Source organism: Lepidothrix coronata, unplaced genomic scaffold, assembly GCF_001604755.1.
Source record: "Lepidothrix coronata isolate B3197 unplaced genomic scaffold, Lepidothrix_coronata-1.0 Scaffold36, whole genome shotgun sequence".
NCBI classification, from domain to species: domain Eukaryota; kingdom Metazoa; phylum Chordata; class Aves; order Passeriformes; family Pipridae; genus Lepidothrix; species Lepidothrix coronata.
In genome coordinates, this window is record NW_016690216.1 from 893537 (window position 1) to 911327 (window position 17791).

General features: G+C 40.4%; 1 protein-coding gene and 1 long non-coding RNA gene across 21 annotated transcripts; one reads left to right on the plus strand and one right to left on the minus strand.

Annotated features, from left to right (window-relative positions):
- The first annotated feature begins 147 nt into the window (after positions 1 to 147).
- MCMDC2 (minichromosome maintenance domain containing 2) lies at positions 148 to 13166 on the plus strand. Of its 14 annotated transcripts, none has more exons than XM_017812460.1 (16): positions 148 to 627; positions 1877 to 2080; positions 2682 to 2825; positions 2914 to 3044; positions 3138 to 3197; positions 3514 to 3709; positions 4636 to 4758; positions 4922 to 5029; positions 6046 to 6213; positions 6723 to 6954; positions 8717 to 8922; positions 9681 to 9847; positions 10186 to 10362; positions 11073 to 11215; positions 11718 to 11827; positions 12332 to 13165. In XM_017812460.1, the coding sequence occupies exons 3-16, from the start codon at positions 2726 to 2728 to the stop codon at positions 12496 to 12498; spliced, it is 2088 nt and encodes a 695-aa protein (XP_017667949.1). In that variant the 5' UTR covers positions 148 to 627; positions 1877 to 2080; positions 2682 to 2725; the 3' UTR covers positions 12499 to 13165. The 14 variants fall into 14 exon arrangements, with proteins under 14 accessions (XP_017667949.1, XP_017667948.1, XP_017667952.1 ...); XM_017812459.1 differs by having other exon boundaries at positions 1877 to 1965; positions 2684 to 2825; XM_017812457.1 differs by lacking the exon at positions 148 to 627 and adding an exon at positions 1052 to 1152.
- Positions 1444 to 16929, minus strand: LOC108496077. 7 transcript variants are annotated; one of them, XR_001874313.1, is made up of 6 exons: positions 16674 to 16929; positions 15066 to 15208; positions 14143 to 14264; positions 13715 to 13868; positions 4327 to 4507; positions 1444 to 1585 (listed from the first exon to the last, which is right to left on the minus strand). It is a non-coding gene; the product is annotated as an uncharacterized LOC108496077 (long non-coding RNA). The 7 variants fall into 7 exon arrangements; XR_001874314.1 differs by lacking the exon at positions 1444 to 1585 and adding an exon at positions 1860 to 1963; XR_001874315.1 differs by lacking the exon at positions 4327 to 4507 and having other exon boundaries at positions 1452 to 1585; positions 16674 to 16921.
- Positions 16930 to 17791: the final 862 nt, after the last annotated feature.

A 17791-nucleotide genomic window follows, 5' to 3' on the forward strand; every position in this document is an offset into this window, starting at 1 on the left:
TTAAGCTTTTCCTTCAGTAGATTTTGCCTTTTTGGTGAAGTGTCAACATGTTAAATGCATCACTTGCAATACTTAAGTTCTTTGAATCGGGACTTCTGAAGATTAACAGACTCTGTGTACAACATCAGGCAATAAAGCCTTGTTCTAGTTTCTGAATCACATGAGGGTGGTTTCCAAAGTAAGACAGATGGGTTTGGAGTGTTCGTAGCCACTTCACCCGGGGCTGAGCTGAAATGTGACATCTGAAGCACTTGGTAAAGCCTAGAGAGGAGACCAAATCTGCCCAGGAAACCACCTTTGGTACTCCTTTCCTGTTTGGGCATATAAGTAATAAAGGAAGGTAAAGTTTGCCTTTTTGTGACTAATGCAGGTCTGTAGCGAAAGGGGATTGTTCCTCCCTTTCCACAGAGAGAACCCAAGCACCCCATGAGGAGCAGGCCTTTCTGCTGTGGAGGTGCTGTGGAGGCCGAGGAATGGTGCTGCCACTGTGCCCTCCCGTCTTTTGGTCTAGAAGGGGGTAGGAGCAAGAGAGACCACAGGAAGATGGACTGAAGAAAATGCACAGTGGTTGTAAAAGTGGGAAATGAAATACAACAGAAATAGAGTTCAGAAGTGCTCTCTCAGGAGGTAAGTTCATGGATGGCTGGCGTGCTAAAGGCAAGCAGTTAAATATGCAATATGTATTAATGGAAGAAAATGGCCTTATAAGTACGTTGTCTTTTAGTACTTGATACGCTCTCAGTGCATGACCCTTGTCCAGTGCCCTGCCTGGCCCGTGGGTGGAGGCAGTAGCCATGTGCTCCCTGGGGCAGAGTCACCAGTCCCGATGGTGGCAGCGAGGCTGGGCCATCTGTGGGCGTCGTATGCGCCTGGGTTTCGCTTCCCTCAGGACTTGGGAGTGTCCACAGGCGCTCCCCTTCGGGACGTGGCCCCGCGGCGCTGAGCCCTGCGGGCTGTGGCGCCGTTCCCGCCCGCGCTGCCGCTGGCTCGGGGCTCGTTCCCGCCGCATGAGGGGCTGAGGGAGCGGCGCCAGGAGCCCAGTCCTGCGGCTGTGGAGCCCTCGCTGCCGCCTCGTACACGGCCCCGTTCCCCTCCCCGCGGGCACAGCGGCGCCTCGCAAGGAGCAGTGTCAGGGCTCGGAGCCCCGCGGTGGTGAGGGCGGCCCGGTCCCCTCGGTGCCCGTGGCCAGTGCCCACTGCTGCCGCTCCAGCAGTGCTTAGGAGGGGGCATAGGAAGCCTGGAGAATACTTTGGTGGAGGTGTTTGTGAGGAAGGGGTGCTGATGGCGGGAGCCTGAAGCCAGATGAGAGATGATGGGTATCCACGCCAAGTCACAAATAGGGTTAGCTGGCTGTGGGGACGCTGGTGAACACGGTCACCCTGGTAGTGGGAATAGTCAGACTTTATTTTTTGAAGCTTAGGTGATGACTCTTCAGTGCACACTGAGCTGGGCCATAGCTTAATCCTTCCTAGTTGTTTGGTGTCCTGTTTTTCTGGGCCAGGAAACAGGGGGTCCACAGTGCTACAGTGTGTGTTTCTTTAATCTCTTCTTGCTGAAGATTTGTGCAGTAGTAACCCCAAAGAAACTGGGAAAAAAATAAAATCCCTATTAGAAATTCTATTTCAATCTGTGCTTATAATTTGTTACTTCAGGCACTAAACACATCCCAGCCCACAGCATACAATTCTCAGGCCACAGGGTTTTACATTGCTGCCACACTGACATTGTGCTGGAAACCAGTTACTCCTCTATTAGATGTTGATGATCTGTTTGTCCTCCTGAAGCCACTTCTGTGAACCCCTACAGGGGATCTTCCATATGCTGTGAGCTTTGATTCCTCATCAGCTCAGTAATTCTGTGTCCTATCCTTTACCAGGTAGCTAAATCTTACTTTTGAAGATTTGAATGGCATTTCACATTGGTCATCTGCAGAGAGGACAAAGGACGCTTTGCAGAAGAAAATCTGTAAGACAGGAAAACAGATGCATATATACAAAATGCCATATTTTGGCCTTAGTAATTCTTCTAAATTCTGCAAAATAGTGCTTCGTGGTATGAGACTCTACACTAAAAAAAAAAAAAGGTAGATATGTGGGTAATACACAATGAAAACAGCACTGAAGATCATGGTCAGCCTCCAAAACAAAATCATAATTGTAAAAGTTTTGTCTATGGGAATCAAAATTGATCTTCTGTGTACATGGGTGGAAATAAGCATTTGCGAGATCAGCATCTGGGCGCTACAGGAGGTAACAACAGAGTAGGAAAGATTTTAAAGAAGAGAAAAGATGTTTCCCAATTTCACACTTTTAACAGCTATGACAGACTTATCAAATAAGGGAGATAAAATTTTAAGTCTTACTTTTGATAGACTGATTATACCTATAAAATAAACAGGGGAGGTTAAGTTAAATGCAAGCTTTAATTTCATGGGTTAGGGAATTAGGAGAGTGAAATAATTCACAGGGGGAGAGGGGTGGGGAAACACGTTAGACCATTCTTCAGAAATTCACTCTAGGAATGGAGTATGCTTCAGCCACTGGAAACAACTTCCATTCATGTCATTTCAAAATCCTTAAAGAATTGCATAGTTTGAAAAAAAAGACTATTTTAATTTTGTATAGATTTGCTAATATATACTAGTAGTAGTAGTAGTAGAAGTTCTAATATAATTTTTTCACAGTTTATACGCGCAGTTTGAGAAAGAGTGCAAAAATCTTGGAAGATGCATCCTGAAATACAGAATATGAGGGAAGTTGCCCTTGTTTACCTTGACAGAAGTGGCGGCCTTCAGAAATTTGTGCATGATTGCAAAAGATATAATGGTATAACTCACTTAATACATAGTCTGTTAAATTGATACATAATGTTACACAAATCTCTGTTATTTTAAGATGCTTTTTGCTCCTGCAGATTCAAAACAAAGTTATGCTGTTTATCGTTTCATTATTTCAATAAATCCTTCTGACATTGCTGAATTGGATGCAACTCTTGGAAACTATATTCTTCATAACCCCCTACAAGCTGCACAGATTTTTCAGTCAGTAAGTGTATATTTATAGATGAGTAGACAAAAGTATGGCTTCGATATTTTAACAAGACTTCCATTCTAAAATGAAGTTATTTTTCTCCCATAGGTATGCTTCATAGCTATTAAGACATTATCATTAATTGAACAATTGGAGACAGAGGCCCAGGTGAGTCTGCATTGGTTTTCTCCATTTAAATCTTACATCTTCTAAGTATAGTGAAGTATTAACAAATGTTTTTGTATTAAGTTTTCATTTTCCCTTTGGCTGTAGTATTATTTCTAATTAAAAATAGTTGGAAGTTCCACCCAGCCATATTGCAAGAATTTTGAGACAATTAATACAAAACCTAATTACTCTTCATGTGTTTCTGAAAATATTTTTAATATTTAGATATCATGTTGTGTGTTTTTCCGTGGAAAGTAAAGCAGTTTTAAATAAAAATATATTTTTATTATATTAATGCAATTGTGTCTCTTGCTAGATCAGTATACTGCTGAAACCAACACATTTGCCACCTTTACCAAGTTATGTTCTGAGTCTTTCTGCATATCCCTTTAATTACACATCTCAAAGATTTTATATGTCTGAAGGGATAGTGATCGCAATGGGAACTGTAACAAAATACACACAAGGAGCAAGATTTCTTTGTGCTGAGGAAACCTGTCCATTCTCTGAAGGTAGTAAAAAATAATAAATAAAAATCAGTACTATTTCAAAAGCTTTTTAATAAATTTGGAAACGAGAGATTAAAAGCCTAACATAAAAAAGGTATTCTCCTATATAGTTTTATTATGCATATATTTTTGTAATAAGCACAGTAGGATTTTTATTAATCGAAAGCAGTGGACCTTGCCCAGTATTATTAAATGTTTCTGGAGCATAGCTATGCCAGCAATCCCTTTTCCTAATGCAGAAGATAGTTTATATGGGAAAAGATATGTTGCCAAAATATTTGAAAGTAAAAGAGCTAAACTAGTAAAATACCTTTTCCCTTGGAAACTGTGTTTCTAATTACATAAAAATACCACAGAAGAATATGCTTAAGTGGCTGGCAAAAGGCTTCAAGCACAGAACAAGTTTGCTTTAATGAGTAGCTGACTTCTGTGGAACTACTTCTTGGAGTAATATTGCTGAACTGCTTGTACCATTGTGGGGTGAGGCCTTAAGTATTTTTAAGGCTGTTTTGTTTGATTCTTCCTGTAACAGAGACCATACAGTTATAAAAGAGATTATAAATCTCAAAGTTTGGAGACTGCAGAATAAATCATACAGATATCTTTATGAGGGCACGTACCTCCATATCCCATGTCATTCCCACGCCAGGCAGAAGCCGCCAGTGGCTCGCTCCTCAGAAAGCCTGGCCAACCCGTTCCGCTTGGGAACGTGCAGTAGGAAATTCTGCCATCTCGTGGTCGCGCCACAACAAATTATATGCATCATTTTAGTGGAAGCAGCGTATATGAAGGGAGGCTCATCTAAAGAAACACATGATAAATTTGGAATTTCACTGTCCAGTATTTTAGTCGCTTCTGTTCTTGATGAGAATTTTAAAACTAAAGCTATGCCCTCGAAATGTTTGGTAAATTGGTTACTTCTTTTTTAGGGTTTAGGTACATCAGAGTGCATTGTCCTGGAGCTACGGAGTCTGCCACAGTTAGGACTGATTTTGTGTGTAGCTTGTGTTCTTCACCACTGCAGGAAGACATGAAATTTAGAGTACTTGGTGGTAGGATCTATGTAATCTTATTTTCAGATCTGGTACTTTCCTATTTCTGTTACACAATAAGTAAACAAAACAGTTAAGTGGAAAAAGCCCCGGAATAAACCGGTCATTAAAAAAAAAATGTTTTCAAGAGAACTAACTTTTTTCTCTGCTTTTGTTTTGAAAGATAAACAAATAGTTGAAATGATCGATGCTAAAATTCTGAATGCTTTGAAAGGATATTCCAACGATAAATCACATTTTAGGATTCAGGCATTTACAGTTTTCTTGAGAGGTAAGCTGAATTTTAGAGATTTGTCAAAAATGTTTTAGAATCGAACTGTAATAATCCCTTGCATTTTATCTGTAACTCCATTTCTCTGGATAGAATGGTGGAACTCAAAATTTACATTGCAGATCTTTATGTATTCCCCCCCCCTTAATTTTATTGAAATTAGGTAGGTGACAAAACAGTATGCACAGGTGATTGCAGAGTGCACAAAGCAAAACTCTCATGTTCACTTTTGTACCTCCATTTAAAGAAAATCTCCTGGCCAGCTCAGCAGTGCTGCATTCTGTCATTTGTTTGTTCCTCCTTTCTACTTCCTTTGGTAATGCTATTCTGTACTAACTTCATGCCTTTTTAACATCCTTCCTCAGTCTAGCTGTTTTCCACATTCCATCACGATTCTTGGCTTCTATTACCACTACCTACCTACTACTAAAAAACAATCTATGGGTAAGATACCATGAGTTGCATGCATTAAATTTCCAGTGGCTTCAGTGATCAGTGAGGCTAGACAGTGTCTCACAGGCTGATTCATATTTGGTTGGACCTAGTTCTCATTTCCAAAAAAATAAATGGATTTTTTTAAAACATGCACAGAAATACTAAGGTTCACAAAGCTATTTGTGAGTCTTTTTGAAATCCGTGTAATCTGTATCTACTCTTTATTGTGTTGGTTTTTTTTCTGTGACATTTTATGGAACAGTTACTGAAATGGTGTTGCCAGAAATGTACAAGTAGAAACACATACTTGCAAACAACTGTCCATTTCCTTTTCGATGCAGAACTAAATGCATCCATTTCTTTATCAGGAAACTATTTTTCCTCACCCAGTGTGCCTTCCTTACCTTTTGCACTAATTAATTAGAATCGTATGCTTCATTTTATTCTAGTCCGTTATGGTCAACCTGGCATCCAGCTGTTGTTTTCTGCTGATGTTAAATCATAAAATCAAACATTCAGACTGTGAAGAAGTTTTCTGACCATGTCTTTAAAATTATTTTTATGCCCTAACATATCTGCAGGTCTGCCTCCCCCCCCTTTTCTTTTTTATTTATTTCTAGATGAACTGGCCAATAAAATGACAATAGGAAACCACTACAGGATTATAGGAATTCCAGCTTGTGTACAAAATGGCTTACAAGCTACTGCATGTATAGAAGTAAATAGCATACAGCTCTGTAAACCAAATGGTAAGAAAGTTCCTTTAAAAATTGACTGAAAAAAGTTGCAAAACCTTCTGGAAAACAAAATCTTGAGAACTGGTATAGTTTTCTATTCCCTAGAGGTCCAGATTACAAAACCACTCAGGGACTTTCCTCTTGCAGTCTGAAATGTGTACTTGCTGTTATTTGATAATATCTGCTTTTGCCCGCTTTCCATGCATTGGGAAACTACCTAATTATTTACTGCAGTTTTTCAACTTCTCTTTCCAACTTCTCCTATCCATTGGAAGGCACTCTGAAATCATGTTAAATGAACCTGATATTTGAGTTTGTTATTCCCTTCAACCTTTTTACTTTTTACCTTTACTATTTTTTAGTAGTACAGATGTCAGATGTTTACATTCTGAATTTGTGCTTAATACAGAAACATATTAATTAAGTTTTGTATCAAGACTAGAATTAATTAGTGATTTGTTCTAATATATCTGCATAGGTCTCTCTTAAGTGTTTGTTAACCTCTACTTTGTTTCCATTAGGTCCTTCTTTTCTCAGTGACAATTTTAAGTATCTGCTCTCATTGACTTCAAGTTCATGCTGGAGGTTTACTGCTGTCTTGGCCAACATCTTTGCTTCTCAAGTTGTTCCACCAGGCACTTACAATACTCTTAAACTTGCAATATTGCTGAGTCTAGTACAGACATGTGAAAAAGAAAATGCAGATTATCTGGATCTGTTGATTGTGACAAGTGACACACTAGTAATTGATAGGTAAAGAGATTCCTTATTTTTCACATAAATTAGAATTTAAAATTAGTATTTTTAAAGACAATAGGATCGGTCTTACATGAAAAGCTAGAGACTATATATATAAAAAAAAATGCAAGGCTCAAACTTAGTAAAAACAATAATTTTTTTTCCCTGAGACATTTTTATTTCTTTCAAATGATAAATGTAGATCACAACTTTACTGATAATAAACCCTCTTACCACTCTCATAATGATAGCAATAAGAATTCAGCACTAGCACTGTTCAGCAGAGCTCAAACAAAACATTATTCTAAAATCAAAACTGAAGACTGTCCCAGGAGATGGTAATGATAAAAACAAAGGACTAAACTTTTAAAATCTTGTGTCACTTGAAGCCTTTCCATCACTGGTTCCCAGCCATCAGCATTTTCAGTTAATAAGCAGTGTGTAAATCATTACTCCCATTTTTATCTCTCTTTTTCATAATAACTGTACTGATAAGGTATCACAAGTCACGCACATCTTTACATGTCGACCATAAATCCAGTTATTGTTGCCTTTAACTAAACATTTTTCTATATTTTCCCATTTTATGTATTTACCTCTTAGTACAACTATAAACTGTAAACACAATTTTATATAAGCTGCTGAAAAGTATAATATGTTCATCTTTAAAATTACATTATCTTAAACAAAACTGCTTTCTTCTTCCCAAGATCAAAATAGGGCTTCACTTTCATTTTTGAAAAAGATTTTTGAAAGTGGCACGAACCTTATTTTAATTTGGAAATTCTTTAGAAAATTCATTAATATCTTATGTTGTGGGAAAAAAATACTTAGACCATTTCAAAATTTAACTGTAGAAAAATTAGTTCAAATTTAAAAAATGTGGGCTGCAAGTTTTTTTTCCCCCAGGTTTAGAGTAAGATTTCATAGGAGAAGCAGGAGCTCAGAGTGTTTTAAGAATCAAAACATCTGGTTAATATTAAAAGAGTTGCACACTGTAAATCTTGATCAATATTGTAATCTGTATTGTCTTGCATGTGCACAGTATTTTACTATCAGCAGCCTGTCAAAGTAGCCATTTCCTACATCATATATCTATTGGTGTGATACTCTATTTACTAATACTTACCAGTTTTGCTCAATCATTTTCTCCCTGGTATTAACAGTAGGATAAACCATGCTCTGACATCTTAAAATCATTAGAAACCTTTGATTGTGGAACCAGACAGACAATTTGCAACATCTCTGTGCCAAGGAACATAGTACAGGGGATGAAAAAGATATTCTATACCTTCTTTCTCCAAAAGAATTGGGGAGGTGGGGGTGTAAGCCAAGAAGGCAGATCTTAGAAGTTCCAGCCTTTTCATTTTTCCCAGATGGCCAGGATTACTAATCCTCTTACCTTTTAAATCACTGGAAAAGTATCTCTAGAATAGAAAGAGGAGTTAACAATATGGGGTTATTATGAGACTTCTTTGACTTCCTAGAAATCACTTATATTGCAAACCACGGTTTGCCTCATGTTTAATCCATAAGAAATACCATCCTGTTGGCAGCTGTTGGAGAGAAAGCTTGGAGCTCTACCTTTGCATTTGAAGTTAAACATTTAGTTTTGACACTGGTTCCATATTAAAGGTTTTTTTTCTTGTCGTTGTATCTAAGTGAGTCTTAATACTTTATAATGGTATTTATATATATTAAGTATGGTATTAAGGTTTTTTTTAAAGTGAACAATAATTTAAGAACTTATGACTGACAGCATTATTTAATCCTGCAGGCTTCTGAATTACAGTTTGTGCCTTCTGCCTCGTGGCATACGACACCCACCTTCCAGTGAAATTTTTCCTTCTGTGTCCAAAGATAAACATGGAACTGGAAGTGCCAGTATTCAAGCCTGCAGCGCTGTGCTGGCCAAGGGTGGTGTCTGTTACATAGGAGACTTATCTTCATATAAAAAGGATAAACTTGAACTTCTACAGTCTGGTAATCTCCCACCTCCAAACAGACGAGGGGAGAGAACTAAACAAACACAGAAATTCACAGCTGGGTTTGATCCCCAGCTTACAGGCCTCAAATGCTTCAAAAATCCATAAGCTGTTTTTAATGAGTCTGTGTAAGAAATAAGGACAAAAATGCCAAGGTCCTGTAAACTTGTATTTGCTGCACTACCAAGATCCATTAGTCATGGCAATTCAGAGAAATGAGGGCAACAAAGATGGTGAAGGGCCTTAAGGGGAAGCCATATGAGGAGCAGCTGAGCTGACTGGTCTGTTCAGCCTGGAAAAGACTGAGGGGAGACCTCGGCAGTCTACAACTTCCTTGGGAGGGGAAGAGGTGGGGCAGGCACTGATCTCTTCTCTTTGGTAACCAGTGACAGAACCCAAGGGAATGGCCTGAGCTGTGTCAGGGGAGGTTTAGGTTGGATATTAGAAAGAGGCTTTTCACCCAGAGGTGGTTGGGCACTGGAACAGGCTCCCCAGGGAAGTGGTCACAGCTCCAAGCCTGACAGAATTCACAAAGCATTTGGATGATATTCTCAGGCATGTGGTGTGACTCTTGAGGATGGTCCTGTGCAGAGCCAGGAGTTGGACTTGATGATCCTTGTCAGTCTGTTCCAACTCAGCATATTCTGTGATTCTGTGAAATCATAATCGTGACTGGTTTCAGATAATGTGTGTGGTACTACAATTTATAGTCAAGCTAAATCAATCATGTAACTGATTAGTTTTATCTTATCCTAGTACTAGAGAGCAGAACAACAACGGTATTTATTCCTGGGAAGAAGTACGGAGAAGAAGCTGACCAACAAGTTACTATTTCAGTTCAGACCAATTTTTGGTCTTTTGTGGATGTGGATTCTTCCTCGAAGAAACATATCCAGAAGGAGAACTTTTTAATTGGACAAATGGTAAAGGACATGCCTTAGTATGACAGGAACTGTATTATAGCTGTTATTTGTGTTTATTGTTATTTCAACTGATAAAATAATGAAAACAATTAAACTTGTTAGTATTTCCAGAAAAGTCACAACTTTAGTGATTTTAAATCAAGTATCTTCTAAAATGAGGTAGCTTTCCCAAACATAGGGATCAGTGAAACAAAATTTTACTATTATAGGTAAATTCATTGGATAATCTTGCAGTATAATGAATATTGAATATTTCAGATGGAAAACACTGTGATGTTTCTACAAGTCAAAAGCCCAAAATAAAATAATTGTTTTTGTTCTCTGGGTCTTCTCTTTAGGACATGAGTTTGATTCCAGCTAACCTTGTAGATGTTTTTGGGCTCTTGATATACAATGAGTTTCCTTCGTATCGACTATCTTCTCCTCTTGTACACCATATCTTGAAAAAAGCCATTAATCCTGAAGCCATGCTGTACAAAGTCTCACAGCAGTTCAGAACACAGGATTATGAGGAGGTAACAGATTGTACACAATAGACATGCATTATATTTGGGAATATCATACTGGTTTTGGCATCAGAGGGTTCTCTCTGCACAGTCTGATTACTTATTTTTGATACTCACTTTCTGTCCTTTCCCCCCTCCCATATTCTCACTAGCACTAATAGGATCATCAAAAGAAGCAACTCTAGTTCTTTAAAAGGGTCAGCATAATAAATTCAGTTTGATCATATTTCTGGAAACCATACTAGGTTAACATTCATATGAGAACAGATCTTCTATGGCTGCTTTTGACTAGAAAAGTTTATAACCAGTAGTACAAGTTAATATTCCATTCTACATAAACTATCAGTATCTCCAGTATAATTAAGAGATGATTCCCTCAAAGTGCTCAAGGCCAGGTTGGATGGAGCTCTGAGCAACCCCATCTAGTTAAAAGTGTCGCTGCCCACGGCAGAGGAGTTGAAACTAGATGATCTTTAAGGCCCCTTCCAATCCAAACCCATCCTATGTTTACTATCCTAGATCTATCCTTATTATGTTAAAATATTTTCCCTTTTCAGCAGTCAAATGGTGACAACTGTCTCTGTTTTCTACCAATAGTTTTTATAATACTGTACAGCCTATATTACTATGCCACTGGTATGTTAAAAGGTGTGAAAAAAATTCAATTCTTTTTTTTTTTTTACAGTTAAATATTTTCACTGTATACCCTCTCTCTCTAGTTTATTTTGTTTGCTAAGAATCTTCATGTTGAACTGAGTTCAGAAGCAGAGAACCTCATTCAAGGCTACTATCTTGCAAGTCGCAGGGTGAGAAGAGATTCCGTTCATGGATCAACATTATCAGCATCTGCACTAAAAATTCTGTGAGTCCTACTTTTCACAGTAAGGGAAACAGACCTGTGTTTCAAAGAGAAATTGCACTAATCTGGTCAAGAGCTTGCTTAATAAAAATCTAGATAAGGCTCTTATGTTTTGAAAGGGTCAAGCATAAAGGATCTTATTTATCGCTTATGAATGCCGAAAGAAATCCAAGTTCAAAGAACTTTTCCAAGCAAAAAATACAATAGTGATTTGCAAAACAAGTATTATTATTGAAGCTATCTAGAAAAACAAAAATGGGATTCAAATATCCACAGTTTTATTATGGGAGCAAAACAAGTATTAACAATAGATAATATGCCAACTTCTACTGCTTTCATAGCATAATATGTATTTTGTCAGTGGTAAGTATAACTGCACAGCTGAAGTATGAAAACACTTCAGTGTTAACTTTTGATTTACACAAGTGCTTGAAACAGGGCAATACACATTGCATTCGCTTCTGCAGTATTTTTTATTTCTGACATGCTTATATTGATCTCTTAGGATTTCACTGTCTAAGGCTCATACCAAGCTAAGTTTAAGACACACAGTACTTCAGGAAGATGCTTTGATTGCCATCTTGTTACTTGAGTCATCTCTTACCCTAAAACACGGTAAATAATGCAACTCAGTCTTTAGGTTATTCATGTTTGTTAGTTTGAAAAACGTTTGTATCGATTGCAGTAATAGGTCATTTCAAATCAAAATCCAGAGTTTCCACTGTTGAAGTTGGTATTGGAAAAGTCTGTCAATTGGCTTCCCTGCTGAGCCTCAGCGCTCTACATAATTAGGCCACAGGCCAGCACCAAGTCTGTCCTTCATGCTGGTTTATTTGAGGTGTTGCTCCTCTAACACTGGTCAGGTTAAAGGATAGATTTCCCTTCTTGGAGAAGCTGAAAACAAGGGTTGGGATTTTTTAGTTTGTTTATCAAGCATCACAGTCACAGTTGTTCACACACAGCTTTAGAAACAAGGTTAGAATTATGATGTAACAGTTAAAAATGGTAACACAGAAGATTGCATTACTATATAATCTGTGTCACACTTTTTTCATCTCAAAGTACTGGCTAAAATTTATGAAGTCTTTCAGCCTAAGTCTTGATTTCTTCTTTGCTTAGGCACATCTGCATTATGTGTAGCACCAAATTCTGTATTTCCATTTGACCTCAGTGACGAAAACTCCCTGCAACAGAGAGATATTTACCTCATGCAGTGTCACCACGAACTCCTGAAGTTTATTGCGGCATATGGTCCAGGAATTCACATCAACGCTAATGAAGAGTAAAAACTCCTCTCCGTGGAGTAAAGCCTGAAGCTTTGGCTTTTTGAGAGACTATTTTATTGAGATAGAAATACAAAAATATAAAAAACTTACCAGCTGTCTAAGACAGTTCAGTGCTGTTTTATAAGGAATAAAGCATATCCAACAGGATTTGAATTGCTAGGTTTTTGACAGTGTTCTTTGAAGGCAGGAGGGATGCCTTCATCCTGGGAGGCCATGTCCCCAGAATACAGACACAATCAGAACCTCTCTTCCTGGCTACAAATGTTCATTCACTGTTAAATGAGGTCTAAGCAGGGTTTTTAGTAAGACAACTAAAATTTAACCCCCAACTTCAGAATCTAATGTTGCGCCTTTCAACTACGTGAATTCACTGCAGTTTTTTCTTGTTGCTTCTTTTCAAGTGTATCACCCAGAGGGTTAAGTAGTTTTAAGTACATTAAAACTTTTCCTAGTTTAAGCCATCTTTCATTACTCACGCTGTATAAATTTTGAAATGTATAAAAGCATCACCATAGTGCTTCATGTTTTGTGTCTTTTTTTTCATTACAGCAACATAGTATTAGACAAGGATGCCACTGTGGTCCTGCAATAAAAAAACAAAAAAAAACACCCCCCCACATGTTTCCACATCATTTTATGCAGGCTGCAGGGGATAGCAGAATGCCACAGGAGAGTGAAAGGTAATATTAGACAACCTGGTAGGCAGGTAGCTCAATGAGTTCACCTCTACTTCACTGCAAAAACAAGTGTGAAGAATGGTGTGGTAAAAGATGAGGTGTCTGAGGTACAGTATGCTTCCCCAACTATGGGCTTTTCTGTATTTCATCTTCCTAGAAAGGATATAGCACTAGACAATCCTCAGCAAGTTTTACTTGTTTATTTATATGTTAAATAAAAAAGCAGCAGTAAAATTGTACAGACCTCCTGTCAATCTGGACAAGCTGATTATTTAAGGCTTGTGTGAATCCTATACAGAATGTCATCCAGTGGTATCACAGTGCTACTGTTCCCATACCCTCAACAAAAAACAGTCACTGAAAACAGAAATCCAAGATTTTATTCATACCCACTACTAACATTGTAAACTAGCCAAGATAATGAGTTTTCCTACATGTTTTAACCCTTGCTGTATTCACTTTTAATCCATTTATTTGATACACTCAAATATTCATACCAAGTTCTAAGGTCAGTTCCCTTTCCAGAGTGACACTCTCACCTGAACTTCATTCCAGGATTATTCAGACATATTCAGCAAACAGGTACCTCTCTGCAATATTATTGAATCAAGCGGTATTTCTGAGAAGCAGGAAGGGCCATGGAAGCATTTCCAAGTGCAACAGAACTCCACATTCCAGGCTGCTCTTTTCAAGCTAGGAGCAATAATAATTTTAAAAAGTTAGTTTTCTGTACCCTTAATCCATCTTTATACAAAGTTATTACTTTCACTGGCATTTCAGATTCAAAGATACACATCAAAAACCCTTCAGATGGGTAAACGGCAAAGGTTCTCATCATTATGCCAGCAAAATAATAGACTGAAATAGAATTCCTTTATAAATCACTAGTTTTGAGAAGCCATATTAAGGAATGTGTATTCTTCAGAAAAAAACATCCTGCAAAAAGAGCACGACATTTTATCCTTACCTCTCCACAGTATCTCCCATGATCTCTCAAGCAAAAATGGGAAGACTAGCAGTGGACTCTACTGTTGGCTCTGAGTGCATACACAAGGTTGAGAGACAGTGAAGATGGTCATCTGATGTCACCTTTAAAAGAATACGTAACATCAGAAATGGCAGGAGCAAATCAAACTGTAAAAATCCTACAACTGGCTGGCACATCAGATACACCACTGCTCATCACAACATTCAGCTGGGTAAACGGCAAAGGGTCATCATCATCATGCCAGCAAGTCCCTGCCCCTGGTAAGACTGGTGTCACTTTTTCCAGGTATCAAATACAAGGGAATTGGTTATGTTTGTCTCAAGGGGTGTGCTTCCATTAGCAGAAGCAGACCCTCTGTTTTAACTGCTAAACACAGAACGAATTCAGTATAGCCAGGAACAAGACAAAAAAAGCTCTCTTTGGGCACAAAAATCCAGGACTCTCCCTGTTGTTACATTCAAGCCCCAGATGCCAAGTATCTTTCTAGAGGTAAAGTTCAGTACCGTAGTCGCTTTTCCCTTTGAAATATATTCCAAGTCTGACATGGGTAAGTGCCAGGGATGGTGATCTGAACACACTGTTCTTCACTTCAGTCTCTCACTTCCAACTAGCGTCTGTTACTGCCTCAAATCAGAACTCATGTTTCTCTCCCCAGTTAAAAACAAGTTTCTCTGATATTATTACAAAACTGTCCTTTCTGATTCCTTCAGGATTATTGGATTGCACCTGCTTTGTTCTGGGGAGCAAGTCTTAGAGATTTTATAGCTTCATAATACCTTTTGTTAGACTTTCAACCTCAACCTTACTACATGCAATCATTTGTAGTTCTGTTCCATCTGTAAGAGAATTTGCAAGCTATTGAACAGCTTCAGAACTCTAGATCTAGAAGCTTCTCTCAGTACCTTTAAGTACAGTACGAAATATTTACTTCTGTAGCTCTAGAATTCACGTGACGTCTTTCTGCTTGCAAGGCAACAGCATGGCAGAGTCCAGACTGAAGATTCCCAAAGCCAGTAACAAACTCATGTTGAACTTCACTTGATGCCTAAAACAATGAAAAGAAGCAGATGTTTGATTCAGAGAACTCCACTGCTGAGCCAGTAGCACAAAGCATTAACACTTCCTTGGGGACAGTAAGCCAGACAAAGAAATACCAACCACATGCTCCCTTTATAATTACCTGGGGAGAAAACTACAGAGAGCATCAGATGAGATCAAGGTTAAGCAGAGGCACAACCATTTTCCTAAAGCAAGCTGCAGCATGAGGAATGACTGATTGCAGGACAACTACACTGCTCCTAATGAAGACCCACGGCTGGGGAGAGGAGCACCTTGGCAGGTTACAGCCTTTAACCTCAGTTTACGTGCCACACTCAGGGGAACTCACTGATGTTTTACCACCAGTTGAGTTGAGGTCAGTGCTCGCACTGCAGTCCTGGTAGAAGAGCACTACCCCAGAGGCTGCTGAGACCCCTGAGGTCCTGTCCCTGCCAAGAACCCACCATTCTGGATCTGTGCCTACAACCCAAAAAGGGCATGGTCAGGGTCACCATACAACACTTGCCAAATTCCCTAAAGGAAAAAGAAGGTAATTTATCTTTAGAATTAGGACATGCATTTGCTGATGAGAACGATCTGTCAGCAAAACCAAGTGTCTTCAGTTGTCAAATCTGTCATTCCTTTTAAGACTAGATGAGCCAAGAGGTAGCTTGAAGTAACCACCACGGCTTTGCCAGGGGAGTGGCACACACTAATTAGGTGCATCTCAGTCTCACATGCCTGCCACACTCCTGGGAAGCCTGCGTGGGTGGAATGTGAGCACGAGCAGAGCCACTCCAGCACCCAGGCACGGACATGCTCACAACAGCATGACAGTCACTCCTCTTTCAAGTGATGGCTTTGACTGTTTAGAAAAGCGCCAGCAAACCATCCCTGCAACTCTTGAGATTACAGCCATTGCTCTGGCCTGGCAGGACGGGATTTCTCACATTAAACAGTTGGGGGCATTTCTATTTCCTTTGAAAGACTGGAGTGTCTGATTCCTCTGAAAAGACGAGCTGCTCTTCTGCTGTTCAGACGAGCATGTGCCTGGACTGCCAAGCCGAGGAACTGCTCGAAGGAGCACAGCAGAGCTCGAGTGGCTCCCACACCCCATGGGCAGCGAAACAGCACCGTGCGGCTGCCGGGGGGGTCGGCACGGCCGCCCCGGCGGAGCGGGATCACAGCATCACAGGATGTTAAGGGACTGGGATAGACCTTAAAGACCATCCAGTCCCAACCGCCCTGCCAAGGGCAGGGACACCTCCCACAGGCAGGACACCTCCCACTAGATCAGTCTGCTCAAGGTCTTATTCAACCTGGCTTTGAACACCGGCAGGGTTGGAGCATCCACAACTACCCTGTTCCAGTGCCTCACCACCCTACAGTAAAGAATTTCCCTCCAGTATCTAACCTAAATTTCCCCTCTTTTAATTTGTACCCATTTGTACCCTCTTTCAATCTGTATTCACCAGACTCGGCTTCCCAGGCTGCCGCTCCCACGCCGGAGGCCGAGGCACAGAGGAACAGCTCACAAGCCACAGAGCTGCCGCACACGGGCAACCCCCGCCCCCGAGCGCCCCTCGCCATCACGGGATCCCCGTGGAAGGGCGCTCCCGGGGAGCACGGCCACCGCAAACGCGGGCCAGGTCCCGCCGCGTCCATCCGCCCTTCCACCCACGCTGAGTCCCGGGCGGGCAGACGCGGTCGCTCCGGTGCCGATCAGCTCCACTCCCCGCCCCGGGTGCCGCGCGGAAGAGGCAGCTCCTGTGGCGGGATCTCCCTAAATACTCCGCGCGGCGGGGGCGGGACAGGCGCGCGGCGCTTTCCGGCTGCGCGCGCACAGGGAAAAGGGGAAAAGCTGTGAGTGGCGGGTTCTGCGTGTTGAGGAAGAGCAATGCGTGACCGCAGGGCACGGTGCTGGAGTTACAGCCGCGAGCACTAGGAAAAACAGGTCCCTGCGCAGCCGGCTTTATACGGGCAGGGTGTTTGCGTGTGGCCATGGGAAGTTCGCCTTCCCCATCCCTCAGAGGGAAGGGCTGTGCTGACAATAACCGAGGTCTTTTAGGTTACTCCATGAAAAATGCCACCTTTTGATAGCAATGTGTAAACATTGTACACTTTTATTCCTAAGGCCTTGCATATTGCCAGTGCTAAATGCCAAACTCCTGTATTTCAGCATACGAGGATATTAACTGCTCCTAGGAAGTGTAACATTAGAACCAAACATGTTTTAAACGAACAGGCTTAGGGGCTCTGTTGTGATCCTGGTGTGTAAATTGGTGGTAGACAAGAGCTCTCGTATTGGTCGAAGGGAGTGGGTTGCCTTGCCTGGTGTCTTGGTTCTGGAAGGAAAGGAATAAAATTCTAATGCAGAATATGTCTCAGTGAAAAAAAAAAAAAAATCCCAACTCATAAGTATGGGGAGCTCTTCTCAAATGAAAAACTGCTGCTGTAATTCTGCATATTCCTATTGGCTTTTAATAAGTCTATAAAATGCTGGTAAGGTCCTACGGATGTGGCCACAATTTCTGCAAATGTTGTGGGTACAAAGTAGCTACAATGTTTGCTGCTCCGATCCTCTGGCTGT

Coding starts and splice junctions, on each gene's coding strand:
- MCMDC2 (XM_017812460.1), top strand. CDS start 2,726: ATGCATCCTGAAATACAGAATATGAGGGAAGTTGCCCTTGTTTACCTT. Junction 2,826..2,913: donor TGATTGCAAAAGATATAATG/GTATAACTCACT, acceptor TTGCTCCTGCAG/ATTCAAAACAAAGTTATGCT. Junction 11,828..12,331: donor ATCTCTTACCCTAAAACACG/GTAAATAATGCA, acceptor TTCTTTGCTTAG/GCACATCTGCATTATGTGTA.